The sequence below is a fragment of the Phoca vitulina genome, unplaced genomic scaffold (assembly GCF_004348235.1).
Source record: "Phoca vitulina isolate PV1807 unplaced genomic scaffold, GSC_HSeal_1.0 scaffold17, whole genome shotgun sequence".
Lineage (NCBI taxonomy): Eukaryota > Metazoa > Chordata > Mammalia > Carnivora > Phocidae > Phoca > Phoca vitulina.
The window spans coordinates 4,933,750-4,950,763 of NW_022589720.1; the positions used below are offsets into that span (position 1 = coordinate 4,933,750).

General features: G+C 47.1%; 1 protein-coding gene across 1 annotated transcript; it reads left to right on the top strand.

The window, feature by feature from the left end:
- Positions 1 to 9,036: 9,036 nt before the first annotated feature.
- SRD5A1 (steroid 5 alpha-reductase 1) lies at positions 9,037 to 16,402 on the top strand. The gene is made up of 3 exons (XM_032415299.1): positions 9,037 to 9,814; positions 12,757 to 12,858; positions 14,306 to 16,402. The coding sequence occupies exons 1-3, from the start codon at positions 9,688 to 9,690 to the stop codon at positions 14,458 to 14,460; spliced, it is 384 nt and encodes a 127-aa protein (XP_032271190.1). The 5' UTR covers positions 9,037 to 9,687; the 3' UTR covers positions 14,461 to 16,402.
- Positions 16,403 to 17,014: the final 612 nt, after the last annotated feature.

The following is a 17,014-nucleotide window of genomic DNA, read 5'->3' on the forward strand; positions in this document are numbered from 1 at the left end:
TTTATACCCAAAAATTCCTACAGGAAAAAAATCTCTATTAAAATATACATTTATGACAAGTCATCTTCAATCCGTATGTTAAAAAGAACATAAACAGAGGGGCGCCTGGGTGGCTCAGTCGTTAAGCGTCTGCCTTCGGCTCAGGTCATGATCCCAGGGTCCTGGGATCGAGCCCCGCATCGGGCTCCCTGCTCCGCGGGAAGCCTGCTTCTCCCTCTCCCACTCCCCCTGCTTGTGTTCCCTCTCTCACTATGTCTCTCTCTGTCAAATAAATAAATAAAATCTTTAAAAAAAAAAAAAAAGAACATAAACAGAATGACAATAAGGTATACTCTCAACAACCAATTGTCAAAACGAGGCTTTTATAAGAATGCTTTGGGATAATGCCTTAGAGTTCTGAGTCCACTAAAAGGAAAAAAAAGAAACCTGCCCAAACTATGAGTCCCACACTTAATAGCCCTTCTAGAAAACATGGTTCCCAAAAACACTTTCCTAAATTTAATTCCACTATGTACCAAAAGCTTAAAATATTATACAATTTATTTCTATTTTTTGAAGAACATAGAAAACCACCCGAAATTTGGTAAGTTTCTGCTTTGCTTGCTTACCAAGAGACTTATGGGTAGCCCACAACTGACCAGCAAATTTGCTTGTACAATAGAACTTGTTATTCAACTGTCACTGATAATACAAAAGCTGAGTGTTAGGAACCCAAATCACACAGTATGTTGTTCACACCCTTTAGTTGGTGTTCTCAGAAGATTTCAGCAAAGAGCAATGTGAGGAGAATCACCAGTAATTACGAGAGAGTGATTCCTGTTCGTTCTTCAACCAGAGAACCCACAGATGTTGGAGAACTGCCTATTCTCAGATGTTGGAGAATTGCATATTCATGGACCCCTTGCAGCTGTTCAACAATCAAGATGGAAAAGCACCTGTTAAATATTATAAGGGCTAACAAAAGTTGAACTGCAGTTTGCAGAGAACAATAAAAATAGCAAGCGTAATTCTCATGTATCTGTTGGAACCTGCAGAAGAAAATGCCCACAATGACCCATCCATAGGCACCTCTTTCCTACAGGAGCATGCTTTTCAGCTCCTCCTACTGACCTGTCAGACTTCCTCATCTGAAAAGCTGCATTTCTAAACACAAGGTTTAAGGAACAAAGGTTTTCCGGTAACTATATGAAGCAGCCAACATGCAAAGACAATTAGAAATGTGCACAAAGGCAACCTTAAACCCACTTCTTTTGAAAAGTATCAGATGGCCCCTGCTTCAAACAACAGTACCATCAGTCAAATCTCCAAACCAAGGCACTGGTTAAGTGTATAACGTAGCTACTAGGAGAGGGGAAGAAGCTCGTGGATGTGAAGGCTAGCTCACTCAGCAATGTCATAGGTCCAGCAGCTAGAAAATCATTTTCCTTTTTAATGACTTCAGTACAGTGGGCACGCAATCAGTAACCACCTGAGTCCTTTCCCTGTATCAGAACGTGCAAGCTTTTAAAATTTGACTATCACAAATCTGTGATATGGCCACTGAAAATCCGTATGACTGATGGAAGAAAGAAAAGCAAGCAAATCTATAACCCAGGATTAATGAAAAAATGTGATCTTGGTTTGTGACCACTGAAGGGCATCCAAAAAGGAGAGAAAATATCATACACGTGAATAACCAAAATCTCAAAAGTTGTCAGAAAGTGCGGGTTAAATTCACCTTTTTATAGCGATCATTTAAAATCATTGTGCTGTGAGAACTCTCAATGCCTCAAAGTTGATAATCTGAATGTGGAACTATTAACAGTTTACTTTAATGATTTTTATGTTTATAAATTAACCCAGGGCTTGGCGCCTCTATGGTTTGTGCTTGAGTATCCCAGGCATTTGACAAGACACATGGGACTGCCTTCACTGGAATGAAACTTGAACTGGGCCATGAGAAGCAAATAACCCAGGACAAGTAGTGAAAGGGTTAGCATGAGGGGCAAAAGTCTACTCGAGCACTGCGGATACTGGAAATACAGAATCTGGGGCACCTGGGTGGCTCGCTTAAGTGTCTGACTCTTGGTTTCGGCTCAGGTCATGATCTTGGGTTGTGAGATTGAGCCTTGCGTAGGGCTCCCTGCTGAGTGCAGAGTCTGCTTCAGATTCTTTCCCCCTCTCTCTTCCTTCCCCTCTGCTCCTTGTGCTCTTTCTTTCTTTCTAAAATAAAATCTTATAAAATAAAATACAGAATCAGCTATGGTATGCAGGCACTTTAAACAGGCACAAACGTTCAACAAAGGTTTTCCAAGTCCTGTATTCCTGACTCTTTAAGATTATTCCAGTGAGCAAAATTATTGTCAGGCTGCTAGGGTTTTGTTGTTGTTTTTTTGTAATGTGTTCAAGCCTTACTGCAGTCTGAATGTCAGTAGAGTTGTCATGGCCATGTACATTTCTCCATAAATGTGCTAGAACCTGTGTCTCTCTGTTTCTCTAATGGCCAAAAGTGAGCTCTGGAGTCAGACTGCTAGGTGTCATCCCAGCCACATACTAGGGACATGGGATAAGTTACTAAGCTGCTCTGCAGCACATTTCCCCGTCAGTGGAATGGGCATAGTGATGGCACCAGCCCATGGGTTTAGCATGCATTTAAATAAAGACAAATCCAGGGATTCCTGGGTGGCTCAGTTGGTTAAGCGTCTGCTTTTGGCTCAGGTCATGATCCCAGAGTCCCGGGATCGAGTCCCGCCTCAGCATCCTTGCTCAGCGGGCAGCCTGCTTCTCCCTCTGCTGTTCTCCCTGCTTTGTGCGTGCTCTCTCTCTCTCTGACAAGTAAATAAATAAAATCTTAAAAAAGAAATAAAGACAACTCCATAAAATGCTTGCACAGTGCTGGCAAATCCAAATGCTCAATAGGCGATTAATAAGACCATTCCATATCGTGCAGACGGCACAGCCACGTGTGTACCCTGCGGGGTGTTCACGCGCACTGCTGCCAGTCTCAGGTGCTAGTAAGAACCTTCTGAAGACGGGGCGTTGGAAATGTGGAAAGGGAACAATTTGCAGAGTTGTGAAAGCCTGAGCGGAGCCTTCTAACTTAAAACATTCTGTTTCATTGTATCCCGCCGGGCCAGAGTCTCCTGTGGAGTGCCAGAACTTGACCCTTCATTTGGGGGAGGCCACTGAGACACAGAATTCAGGTTTTACCCAAGGTCATTGGACAAGGGGTGGTTGGGACTTATCCCCTGATTCCAAGAGCAGTGGCTTTAGAACCGTACTCCAGGGGATTTGCTAGGTCAGGTGTAGCTTTTCAGCCTGCTGGGCTATTCTGTTTCAGGTTGTACATGTGACAGCACATATTGCCTGTGTGGTTTGGGGACATTTACGTTTTCCAAATAGAAAAGATAAACATTTTCCATCCTACCCAAGTAGCTAATTTATTAAACAGTCACTGAGCACTTGTAAGGGAACAGAAGCTCAAACAGCATGTAGCACCTGCTGTAAACCATCCAGCCAACCCAGTGAATATTTATGCAGCCCTACCATTTATCGAGGGTCCTGCAGATGACACAGGACTGAGGGAGATGGGGGGCTATATTAGGACAAGCCTGAGTCGGGCTGGTGGCGGGACAGACTCACACCAGGGGACATGCTGGGGAGATGCTGACGTGGTGCCTTGTAGAACCAGGACATGTCTGCAGGGGCTCTTTGCTGAGCTTCCAGGTTACCTGGGAGTGAGGCAGGGCCCTGCCCTAGGGGAGTTCTAGCTGCCTGAAGTAGTGGTGAGGACCAAAGTCAGGTGGGGGGGGGGGGCTTGCCACAGTCAATGGGAAGGCGGGGTTTGCTTACAGAAGAGGGGGAAGCTGTGTCTTTATGTGTTCATTCTGCACACATTTCTGAAGATTAATTTACATAACTGGTCCTGTACTCATTACTGGGGATATAGGGACAAGACAGTGAGCCTGGGTGGCACGGTCAGTTAAGCATCTAACTTTTGGTTTCAGCTCAGGTCGTGATCCTCAGGGTTGTGGGGCTGAGCCCCGCATCAGGCTCTGTGCTCAGCTCAGAGTCCGCTTGAGTTTCTCTCTCTCCCTCTGCCCCTCCCCACTGCGTTCTGTCTCTCTGAAGTAAATAAATAAAAATCTTTAAAAAATAAAAAAAAGATACTCCCTTTAAGGAGTGCAGGAATGCAAGACAGAAAAATCTATAGGATCTTTTCGGAAGAAGAGTTGGAGAAAGAAGGGAAGGCCGTCCTGGCCAGGAAGAGGGGATAGCTATGGGAAAGAATATCCCAGGGCCCTGGGCGGCTCCCCCTTGGGTGGCGAAGGACATTTGTAGGGACGTTTGCAAGCCATGACAAACAACATAGTCTTCCCACAGCCCTTGATGGTTACAATATTTGCCTGAATCCTGTCTGCACTGAGGTGTCTCATGCTGATCACAGGGCTTCTGAGTTCTGGAGGGCTCGGGGGGTGTCTTCTCACGCCATCCTTGGTTTTGCTGTGCGTGGAGCAGCGTCTGCCCCCCCCCCCCCCCCCCCACGAGTGCACCCCAGCCGTGGGCAGTGGCTTCCTGTGGTCCCCCACATCAGTGCAGAGCGGCTCTGCATGTGTCACAGGCCCTCCTGATGGGCCCCTAAACTGCAGTCGGACCTCCTGTTCTGCTGCTTCCTCTCCTGCCAAGCAGGTTTTTTTCAGTATTCACTGAGCTCAGGCTGCCTTTGCTCATGAATTTTCTCTTGCCACTCGGTGAGTTAGCAAATGAGTCACTGGGCTTATTCGCTCGCTTGTCCATTTAACAATTGTTATGAAGTCCCACTTGAGCACATGGCGCCAATTACCACCGAGGCCCCAGGGACCACCTTTACCGTGAAGCAGAGGGAGAGTGCTGAATGCAGACTTTCACATGCCCACCAGGCCTCCTCTTCCTAACACCCTCCCCAAGGTTGGTGCTCAGCCAGTTCTCTGAGCTTGCAGGATCTCAATTCTGTTGTTACCCCGATGGTGATCCTCAAAGAATCATACCTGCCTGGATTCATCTTTTCTCCTGGTGGCCCTGTGGGGAGAACCTGGCCCTTGCCTCACTTTTAAATGTGCCATATGGCACGTTTAATATTAAAACACGTCAGGGAACGGAGAAGCTGAAGGATACACTGAACCCTTGGCCCTTGCCTTGTGGATTCAAATAATTTGAAAAAAACAAATAAACTTTTATTCAAAAGTAGAATGACAGGTAGTGAAATATTCATTGCATTCGTAACCTTGCCTTAAAAGCACACAGAGCTTATCTAAGTGTGTGGCTTTATAGGAATCTGTGCTTTTGTTGCAAAAGAGCAGTTCAGAAGGGAAAAAGAAGTAACAGGAACTGATCTGTAGATTTCAAAGATGTCAAATTGTTGAGAAAAAGTAATATAGTTATTAAAATTATAACAACCACTTTCAGTTTTAAACATTTAAAAATGATTAAATCTACTGTTAGAATAGCTGGCAAATCACCAAATTGGATGTTTCATTGTACCTGGGACACAATGTCCGATTGCTTTTGAGAGTCAAATCATTTGTTGAATGAATACATAGTTTCTCATTGCAAAATAACTGCATGTTATTATTCCAGTTTGTTGGGAGAACATGTGGGAAGGGGACATGGCCTTGGAACTGCCACTTATGAGTCTCTACCACCAGGCTCCTCTGAGCCTCCAGGTCCTGATTTGTTACATAGGTTAATAGTAACAGTTGTGAAGTGTTAAAAAAAAAAAAAAAAAAAGGCATTTTGTATAGGACTAGGAATTATTAGACACTTTGCATCAGGAACTGTGAGAAACACTTCCACTCTCCCCAAGCTTGTAAACTCACCCACGCAGGAGACAGACAGCATGCTGCCTGGCCATCGAAGGTCCACAGAGATTCAGGTTCTGAAAGCTCCCAGTTCAACCCCTCATCAAACGTGTCCTCTGTCCTGGTTGACTCACAACCACAGAGATGTGCAAGTTTCCATGGGTAATAACAACTTGATGAAAAAGTAAGTACTGTTTCTTTACGTGGAACAGAAGGGGAAAAATGGTATATTGTAACATGATAGAAAACAAAGTGTCAAATTCAATCCCACACTCCATCTGATGAGGTAGAAAACAGAATCTCTTTGTAGCTCTTTGTAGCTCCCTGGGATCTGACAGTTTTATGTCCCTTAGCTCATTATCGGAACAGAGTATAGATTTATATAACACATTACCTAAATAAGGTACTTTTAAGTGCAAGCTCTTCACGGTTTATCTTACAGATGATTTCCACATTAAGGGATTTTCAACTTCCGACTTCATACATTTTCTCAAAGAGGGGTAATACCAGTTTCCCACAGTTCCTATGTGGAAGGGTGCTTGTCAGTGCAGATGAGACACTACTTGAGAAAGGCTTTTGAACTGAGATGGCCTGGGCCCCCGATCACCGGGGCGGGGCAAGTGCTGTGTGGGTCCAGCAGCCATGTCTACCTTCCTCACGGAGCCTGGTGTCACGTCTTGAAGTAAATCCTTCACCATGATAAGCAGCCTGGGGTCCACTGCAATCCTCGGTTGCCCTTGTCCCTCTAGCGTCAAGATGAAGGCTCAGATAAAAGTCATGCCCAGAAGCCCCCCTGCCCCATTTTGGTCCCTAATTGGCCCAATTCAAAGGAAACCCTTTCCAACAACTGTTGCATGGACTTCCAAGGAAAAGAAGTAAAGCCGAAGGGTATAACCTAAAAGGAGAAAAACAATCCCCAAAATAGCAAGAGGGAGCAGAGTGCTCCCCTCTGGGAGGTGCGTTGCATCCGGCCATCTAGCTTGCTGAAGACCCCAGAGCCAGGAGTGCTTGGTTCATGTCGGTGCACTCAGCCTGTGGGAAGGGGAGGCTGGGCGAGGAGATGTTAGCTCCCCCCTCAGGGTCTGAAGGCATAGGTGGCATTGAGCCAGCTCGTTCTCCCGACCCCTGATTTTATGGCCAGGCCAATGGACGTCAGGGGCATTGCTGTCCCTTCAAGGGTAGAGATAAGAGAGGAACAGAAGAGATCTGCATCAACCTTTCTAAAGCCCTGTTTCCAGTCCTTGCTGTGCTTCTGACATTCATATGAGACCAGAGAGAAGTGAATCTTGTCCCAGGTCCTCTAGGCATGTCTTTTCCAGGCTCCCCCAGGGCACACCCTGGAGCAGATCACTGTGACTCTCTGTCCTATTGTGTAACTGAGGACTGAGATGCACAGACCCCATCTCGCAGACCAGGTGGACCCCAAACCAAAGAGGCTGCCTGCAATCTAGGTACTGGGGCCTTGAGCAAGAGCATTCACTAAGAAAGTCACAATGAGGTTTCCAGAGTGTAACTCCTGTTTTAATCTAGGTCAAGGGTCAAAACTTTTTGGAAAGGGCCATATAGTGCTTTTTTTAAGCTTTGTGGACCAAGGGACAAAATTAGGGATGTTGTGAAAGAGATATTTCAAAAGATTTCTATTGAGAAAATTCTCAGTAGAAATATATAACAAGAAGAGCAGAATTCTTTATTTGGTGGGGATAGCATTCACTTAATTGGGCTTCAGAGTTAGCATTCCCCATGATCAACATCCATGGCAAGTGTTCACCCCTTAATGCTGATTGATGGGCAATGAGATTTTCTCTTTTTTAAAAAATTTTTATAAGATTTTATTTGAGAGAGAGAACACAAGCAGGGGGGAGGGAGGGGCAGAGGGAGGAGAAGCAGACTCTCCCGCTGAGCAGGGAGCCCGATGTGGGGCTGATTCCGCATGACCTGAGCTGAAGCCTGAGCCACCCAGGAACCTCGAGATTTTCTCTTTGAAAATGCCTTTTCACATGCATTGGTACTGCCAAATTTTGATTTCAGTCCACAAGTTTCTGATTGTAATTTAACATGTCCATTGCTTGGAATACATTTATGGAATTCTATTCCATTCTTCTGTTGATATTTGTCCTTTAGCATGTCACTACAATGTAGATGAATGTCTTCTGGTTGGCAGGTGGCAGTTCCTCAATTACAGTTAAATAGGTTTTGAAATCTTCAAAAACCACTGGTGGAACTCTACCTGGGGCTTAGAAATCATATCCGTTGCAAATTTATGTGAGAATCCACCTCTTGCGGTACAGACGTTTGCAGTGGGCCTGCATCCGGGATGCCAGCTCACTGTCCCAACTCTGCTAAGGTGTGAACCGTGCTTCCACAATGCAGAGAGAAATGGCTGAGATCCCCTGTTCTTTTTGAGGTGCTTCTCGACACTGGCTTCCAGGCAAACAACTAACCTCACTGATGACATTGTGGCCAGACGCATGTTTCCATGCAACTAGTGCTTTGCCCTAAACCCATATGAAGTCTGCTTCGGGGGAGCTGGCCTGAGCAAGATGAGAACCTTGAAGGCTGCCTTTGATGGCAAGAAAGTCCTTCGCAGGACCTGAGTGAGCATGTCACAAGAGAATGCCTTGAGGACACGTAGCCAGCGTCATGCTATCAGGCTGTTACTACTGCTGCTAAGAATCTGTTCTATTTTCGCCCTGGAGTGGACGGTCGGAATAGAAACAAATAATCAGGTTTTATGTTTTCCCCGTTTTAAGATATAACTTACATAGGATGAAATTCACTCATTTTACGTCTGTGGTTTGGTCAGTTTTGATGATCGCATACAGCACGTAATCATCAGCACAATAAGATGCAGAGCGGTTGCATCCCCTGAATTGTCCCTGGGCCTCTGTGCAGCTAACTAGTCCCTTCCCCCGACTCTAGTTGCGCCTTTTCTAGAACTTCACAAGTCACTTCAATTTCTTTCATTCATAGAGGACTATTCGAGTTGTCGATTTCTTCTGGGGTCAGTTTTGGTCAGCTGTGTCATTGAAGGATTTTGTTTGTGTTGTCCAGATGGTCACATTTATTGGCGTGAAGTTGTAGATGGTTGTTCCTTACTATCCCCTTAAGGTCCCTAGGCTATGTAGTGATAGCCCTCTCTCAGCATATTACATACTGATTTTACAGAGGAGGTTCAGAGTACAATATTGTGTCCTTTTTCCTTCATAAGGTCCGCTTTCTTGTCCGTCTATTTTCTCTCCCTAAACTTTCACTAGTGTGGTGGAATAGAAAAATGTGACCCTTGAGCTACCTGGGTGCATACCGAAGCTTAACCCCTCGCTAGCTCTGTGACCGTGAGTTGACAGCATGGACTCCCACTCTGAGTCCATCCCGTGCTCTGTCCTGCGTGTGTCACGGTGTTTCCTGTGTGGGCGTCTCCAGGTGCCACGAGTGGGGTGGAGAAGGCTCGGCCAGTACGGGCACCGTGCTGATGGATGGCGTGATGGTGTCCTCCACGTCGTGTTGCTCAGACGAGAGCGACGGAGGATAATGCAAATGTTGAGAGCCTCTTGAAGCCTTTAGTTTTCTCTCCATATGTCTGTCTCACATTCAATATGATTAGAATCCTGAGTTTGTGCACTATGGTGAACATTACTGAACATTACTGAAACATGGTTAATTCTTTAGAAATTCTGCTTTGAACAGAGTATATCAGTCTGAGCATTACTGAGAATGACTTCTACACAAGGAAGCAAGATTAAAAACCCAAGACTTGAAATAGAATTGCAGAAATGAGATTCCTTATCATTGGTCTGTTTTATTTAAATGTGTTTCTGTTTCATGTTTCCTAAGGTCCTTGATTTTCCCATTTCTGATCCGAGGAGGAAAGCCCATGCCCTTGTATACATTTGTATTGGCCTTCATGTTCTGTATCTATAATGGCTACTTGCAAAGCAGATACTTGAGCCAGTATGCTGTGTATGCCGACGACTGGGTCACGGATCCCCGATTTCTAGTAGGTAAGTGTCCCCCCAGGGATGCACTCCGTTGTTCTCATCAGAACTTGGGTTTTCATGATCCCGCAGTTCCTGGTTAGAAAACCCACGCTCCTCGAGAGAGAGAGGGGTCTGTGATGGTCCATGACCTAGTGGCGGGGAGGCTGAGTGCGGAGGGAGAGGCAGGTGGCCCCAGCAGCAGCAGATGATGCAGGTGCCCAGCACCATGGCCAACTTGGCACAGAAAGCATAAATACCTGTTCCTAACGCAGACCTAAAAATAGCAACAGGCTCCAGCAGAGTGAGCAGCAGATGAAGACTGAGGAGCTCCGTCACTAACTGGCCGTGTAATCTAAGATGGTCATTAAGCCTCCCACAGTTCCTTCCAGAATATGAGAAAAAGTACGACTGAGTCACCTTCCAACAAGGCAGTCAGGGTTTCCTGATTATGCTAACTTGAATAAGCTTTTAGGTGTGTGAAGTTTCTGATTTTTTAAAATCTTTATCATTTTTGAGTTCTAATTAAAGCCTTGTAAGCTCTGAGTAAAAATGAAAATAAAACATCAGCAGTCAAAAATACATGCCAGAGTTAAAAAATGCATCCCCTTGAGGCTCTTGTTGATGAGGAAGTTTTCTTGTAAGTTTCGGAGAGTCCCGCAGCTCTTGGCTTTAGCGCCCTGACGTGGCCTCCCGTTTGGCCTGGCATCTCTCTGTGGGTGGGCGTGTGACCATGAGAGCCTAACGCTGGAGGAGTGCTCTGTTGTTGACGAGGCATGTTCACGTTTCTCGGTCATCTGTTTCCATGTATTAAAATTCTCTTCCCAGGGCCGTGTGCTCACGTGTCATAGCAGGGCGCCGTGGCAGCGGGGTACGTGCGCCCACAGCCACCAGGTGGGGGATGGGTGAGAGGGTCCCAAGGGCCTCGGCAGCTCCCCCAAGCCCACGCCTCCACCAGACGCCAGACCCAAGTGATTTTGTTGGGGCAGGGCCTACAAATACCTTCTTGACTTACCCGCTTTTTGACTACCTGATTTTCTTCCACCCCAGCCAGCAGGAGGAGAAAGCAGGCTGTGGGGGCCCTGCGGAGAAGGCCTCGTTCTCTGCCAGGAGCCCCGCATGAGCTTTCTGCCCCCCCAAGTTCCTGAGAGGACAGAAATTAGGGACCTTTCACAGGAGCAAGGGAGACCGATGGCTAAACACCTGGCCCAAGGTCTGCACTGAGGAAATAGCAGAACCGCAGTGCTGGTGCCCCGAGAGCAGGTGGCCAGGGGCAAGGGGAAGGGGATTGTTAACTCAAGGATGTAGGCTTTGCATGTTCATTTGAGTTCCCGCCACAAATCATTTCTATGATGAATTGTTTGGATACGTTTGATGAACAACAACAAAGAGTCCTTTGTGAATTTAATGTGAAAGTGAATTTAAATGGGATTAGAAGTAGGTCTGCTGATAAACCACTTCACCTGCACATGTCTTTGAAGCTGTTCTAACATTAAAGACACCACTAAATTGTATACTGACCTCTCAGCTTCTCTACAAGTGAGCAGGAGGAATCAAAAATGAAAAAAAAAAATGCCAACAGGGAAACAAACTAGGTTACTTTTCTGTTATGCTTATTACATAGAGTTTATAGTTTTTGTATGGAAATAAACATGAAATAACATGAATAATTAATTGCATTTATGCTACTTACCATGAAGAGCTAAGCAAGTAGTAATAATAATATCCTAACAAAAAGTTTTCCAGAGCAGTAAGAGTGGTTAATCTAAAAGATTTTAATTTTAAGATCCCCCAAAACAGGATTAAATGATTAGCTGAGATGAGCACAAATACCAGTTTTCTTACCAATCGGGACAATAAAGGGAGCTTGTCTCCTAGAAGAGAAATAAGGAAAAAATGGTATTTTGAGAATATGATTCTTTCTGGAACCTCACATTGGGGGCCAAATCACCTAGAGGCGACATACCACAATGCACAAAAAGGTCTCAAATCAACTATACATTTATGGATCTAATAAGTGACTTATAAAATATTACAAGCTTTGGCGGGAACCATTTAGAAAGAAAACTGCCTACAGTGGTGAAATCAGAAGGAAGAAGCCTTGAAACCCTTGCTGCGGGCCAGAATGCATCATCTCCTGTCCCTGTCGTAGCTGGAAGAGGAGTCCATGCCGCTGGGGGACTGAGGAGACAGGGATGATAGTGTTACTCCACTTGGACGTTTCCTTGATCCTGAATCGAGTGCCACCAATCAGCACTGTCGGACCCTCCCAGTTTTCTAATACCACAGGATGATCAAATTAACTCTTTTTATCAAATCAAGGTATTCCTTTTATAAAACACTGGGTATTTTCCATCTTCTTGTTGGAATTAATTTACGTGATACTAATAAGTCTCCCTTTAAGTGATGAAAAACCTCCGAAGACTTTTAGGAACGGGAGAGAGAACATCTGGGATGCCACAGGACGTGTAGGGGGAGGCGAGTAGCCAGCGGCTGGGGATTCTGTCCGGAGCTGAGGCAAAGGAGCAGACCCAGGAGCGCGACTGGCCACGAGCAGGAAGGGACTCGCGGGCGAAGCCGTGGATGGGCGGGAACCTGTGCGAATGAGGCTCTAACGAAAGAAGAGCGGAGCACCAGGGCTGACTACGAGGACCAACGGCTGCAGAGGCCCCTGCGCGGCTAGCCAGGCTTGTGTGTGCCCTGGGGAGGGCCCGGCCACCCACACACAGTTTTCCTGAGGGGTCGACCCGCAGATGCTGGTGCCGCCCACTTTCGCAGACCTGAGTGCAGCACTTATCTTTTTAAGTGAAGCGTATTTATTATAATGATTTTCACCATCAACTGTGGCTAATATGGCTTGCTTATAATGATAATAGGACGGATTACAGTCAGACCGTTCATTCAGGCTCGGGCTTGGGAGTTTCCTAGTTTATTGACCGTAATACTCTTCTGTATTTTCTTTTCTGCAGGTTTCTGCTTGTGGTTAATAGGCATGCTGATAAACATCCATTCAGACCATATCCTGAGGAATCTCCGGAAACCAGGGGAGACTGGATATAAGATACCAAGGGGTACGTACTGAAAACGGGAGACTTGATCCCAGATTGCTCTGCAGGATGCCTTGCTGTTTCAGTTTTGTCGGATCCAATAACTAACGATGACCGATCGCAATCACTATGATTATTGTTTTCTTAGAATGATAGAAGAGCCCATTCTGGTTCACTGAGTGGCTATTAAGCAAAAAGGAAACCAGTTGTATCTCTTTGGAAAGAGAATATGAGGAAGAATTTATGGTTTACCAGGGGTGCCCAATACCTCATTTCTGGTAATAGCAGGAATAGACAACTGTCCCTTGTCTGAAAATAGTTAAAAATGTTGGGTAAATGTTTTTTGTTTTTGTTTTTTAATCTTTTAAAATGCATCCATGTGGTGTCAAGAGAGGAAGTCATGATCATCAGAGGGCAAAAGCTGGGTAAATGCTTGAGTCTAGGACCCAACTCGTGGGAGTCCGTAACCAGTAGCTGTTCTCATGCAGCTTTGTGGCCCAAATGTGCGCCAACTGTGGACAGTCTGAAAACCTCAAGCCACGAGTTAGGATCTGTGTGCTCCGAGGGAGGGGGTGCCTTCACGCATCCGGCCTGCACAAACCCAGATCCCCAAAGAGACCTGTCTTCAACTCAGGCCTCAGAGAGCCCGGCAGATGACAAATGACGGGAAAAACCCTACAAATCTCAGGTCGTTTGAAGTATGGCCCTGAGGTGGTCCTTGGAGCTTGCCACTCTGCTCTCCGGCCTCCGAGCCTTTGCTGCCCAGAGTGTCCAGAGCGTCCCAGCCCCAACCACTGTGGCCCCAAACCTCACCTGCCAGCAAGGCCCCTTCCCAGCCACCGGCCACAACCAGACCTCCCTGCGCCCCCAGCCTGACTTCTGGGCCCCTCTCCTGCTCTGCAGCACTCCCCACCATGTGCTGGGCTCCGTGCTTTCCTCATGGGCTACACTGGGGATTAGTGTTCTGGAAGGGGGGGTGGTCTTGTCCACGGTGCACTCCCAGTGCCTAGAGCAGGGCCTGGCCTGGCCTGTGGACTTGAGGGATCTGTGAAAATGGACGACTGAATGAATGAATCTGCCCTTGAAAATTATTATTTTCTTCTGTTTTGGGTCCAGGCCTCTGTGTAGGTCCGTCTGATCAAACTAGTTCCACAATTGTTATTCTGTGGTCTCCGTCCTTACTTAGGTTTTATCCATGTGATTCATTGACTAGTCAAGTGACATTTTAAAGTACGTGAAACCTGTCGCATTTTACATTCAGATGAACGGTGTAGGTATTGATCTAGGTACGTAGTTACTACCAGAAATCGTGATGTGAGGTGGTAGAACTAGTAATGTTGGGTGTGTTTCATGGATTACCATTCTGGAGCAGTCGTGCCCCCCCGGGTTGAATTCATGCTGTCTGGTCGGTCAGGGTCTTCCTGGGCACCGTTTTGTAGGAAGCGCCCCCCTTGCCTGTGTTTCCTTACAGGAGGCTTCTTCGAGTACGTGACGGCAGCCAACTACTTCGGGGAGGTGGTTGAGTGGTGTGGTTACAGCCTGGCCAGCTGGTCCCTCCAAGGCGGGGCCTTCGCGCTCTTCACCTTCTGCATTTTATGCACCCGGGCCCAGCAGCATCACCAGTAAGTTCGCAAACACTTTCAGCATGTTGAATTTGTGCTCTGGCCTTATTATAACAATTGGCAGGGTCGATGCTCGAAATGTTCACATTCGTTTGAACTGCCGAATCCCAGGGTGTACCTGGCGTTAGCTAGCCAAGTGCAAAACCACGCAGACGTCCAGAGAACCTGCTCTAGGGAATCAGGTACACGTCAGCATCATCACTGGCTGCACCCGACTCTGAGCCCCTTTGAATGTTTGCTGCTGGAGCTGGTGGTCAAGTGAAAGGTCAGGCAGGGGACTTGGGGTCTGGCCAGGAGCATGCAGCCTGCAGTATGGAAGGCCGAGCACCCGCAACCGGGCCCGGAGGAAGCCCCCTCGGCCCTCACACAGCTCCTGCACGTGAGCGCCCTGCACCCCAGTGACCCGTGGTCGCTGTCGGGCTCCCGGGCTCTGCGCACCCTCGAAATCACATTGTTTTCCAAGGTGCGGGGCCACAGCCTTTATCAGATCCCCCCAAATGGCCTGTGATCTCCGGGACCCATATAAACTCATAAAAACCGATCCAAGGCTTCAAAGCTGAAGTGAACCTAGGGAGTGCCCTCCCAGTCTGACCCATGAAGGGACTGAGGCTCAGGGGACAAAGTCCAGGCTTCTCAGAAGGGAGAGGTCTCGGCCGTCCCCCGAGGCCACAGCGATGATGGAGATAGGGCACAGGCGGCTCATGCTGGCTTGTGCCCCCCGAGCTAGAAAGGGCACTGCCCCCCTTTCCTGGCTTCATTCCCCTCGAATACATTTCAGGAAGATCTCTGGTTCTGCTGATGCTCCAGGAGGCATGTGCAGACACAGTGTCCTCGGACTCCAGGCCGTCTGCCATCTCTCGGGAATGGGGCAGAGAGAAGCCCCCAGAAGAACAGACTGATGTCATGGCATAGTGGAACGCATACAGACTTTTCAGAGTCAGAATTCCTAGGTTTCTTTCCAGGCTCACCATGTATTTAAAGATGTAGAGGATTATTACCAGAGCTACTGAAGAGAACGGGCAGAGTGGAAGGTCTCTTCAGCTAATATTTGTAGACATTATTCCAAAAGCCTGAGGTTATTGAGATCAGAGGAGAAGCACCCCCCAGCCCTCCATGTTTTGAGGTGCCCCACTATGCTCCAGACAGTGGGGGATCTGAGAGCCAGGACCTGTCTCTATGCCAGAGCTGCGGGGGAGGACAGAGGTAGGAAAAGCTCACACCAGGGAGGGCTCGGGAAAACGGTTACAGCGTCAAAGGTGACAGAAAACGAAACGATTTGCTATGATGGGCTGAATTGTGTCCTCCCCCCACGCCCCCCAAAATACGTTGCAGTCCTAACTAACCCCGCGAATGTGACCTTATTTGGCAATAGGGGTCATCACAGATGTAGTCAGTTAGGGTGAGGTCATGCTGGAGTAAGCGGGCCCCTGGTGCCTTTATTAGGAGGGAAATTGCAGACGTGCACACAGGGACGAGAAGGCCACGCGAAGACACGCACGAAGACGGCCGTGTGAAGCGTGGATGCAGAGCACACGGAGACGCTGTCACACACTCCTGAGGCTGCCAAAAGCTGAGAGAGGCAGAGAAGGATCCTCCCTGAGAGCCTGGGAGGCAGCACGCTCAGACCTCTGGCTCCAGAACTGGGAGAGAATAAATTCCTTCTGTTCAAAGCCCCCTAGCGTGTGGTCCTTCGTTGCAGAAGCCCCAGGAAACCAAGACACCCCCCTTTGAGCCATCCAAACTCCACTGGGCCATAAGGAAAGAGAAAGGCAAGGTGTGTGAGTTCTGGAGCCCTCCGTTTCCTCCTACCAGATGACACCACACGGCCTGTCCCCAGAGCTCATGCTGTTGCAGAATGCATCTTCCCGGGTGTGAACAAAGCATTTCGGAGACAAATAACAGTGACAGCAATACCAGTGAATCTTGGTCCAGCCCGACCGTCCTGTGTTCCTGGGGACCCCTCCTTCCCTCCTTCCCTCTGTCCTCCCCTCCTTTTCCCATTCCTCCCCTCCTCCTTTCCTCCCTCCCCACCCAGTCTTCTTCCTCCCCTCCATCCTCCCCTCTCTCCTCCTCCCCAGGCCCCCCCCGCCCCCCGAGACCACCTTCTCATCCCTGGCATCGCCTCTGGAGGAACATGCTATTCTGGTACATTAGTTACACTAGAGAATAGAAAGCAAATATTGGCTGGTTTCTAATTATAGAAAAAATGAGATGATACTGATATTTTAAGAAATTGGATCAGAGGAAGATTGAACAAGAGCATGCCAAGTCAGTGGTAATGACGTTTTCTCAAATGAAAATGGGAAAATCTCCCTCAACATTTGAGTAGGAAATATTCAAATTTCTAATAGGAAATATTCAAATTCTATAATTTGAATAGGAAATAGAAATAAATAATTTCATTTTCCAAATGAAAGTCTCTGTTAATAAAAACCCAAAGGTATTCTTTGCAGAAAGTTCATGAGTTGAAAGGATTCTTTTTCATCCATTTGCTATTTATGCTGATGTCAGTGCAAAACCGATTTTAACTGCTGAAAATTAATGAATTCAGTTTAGTG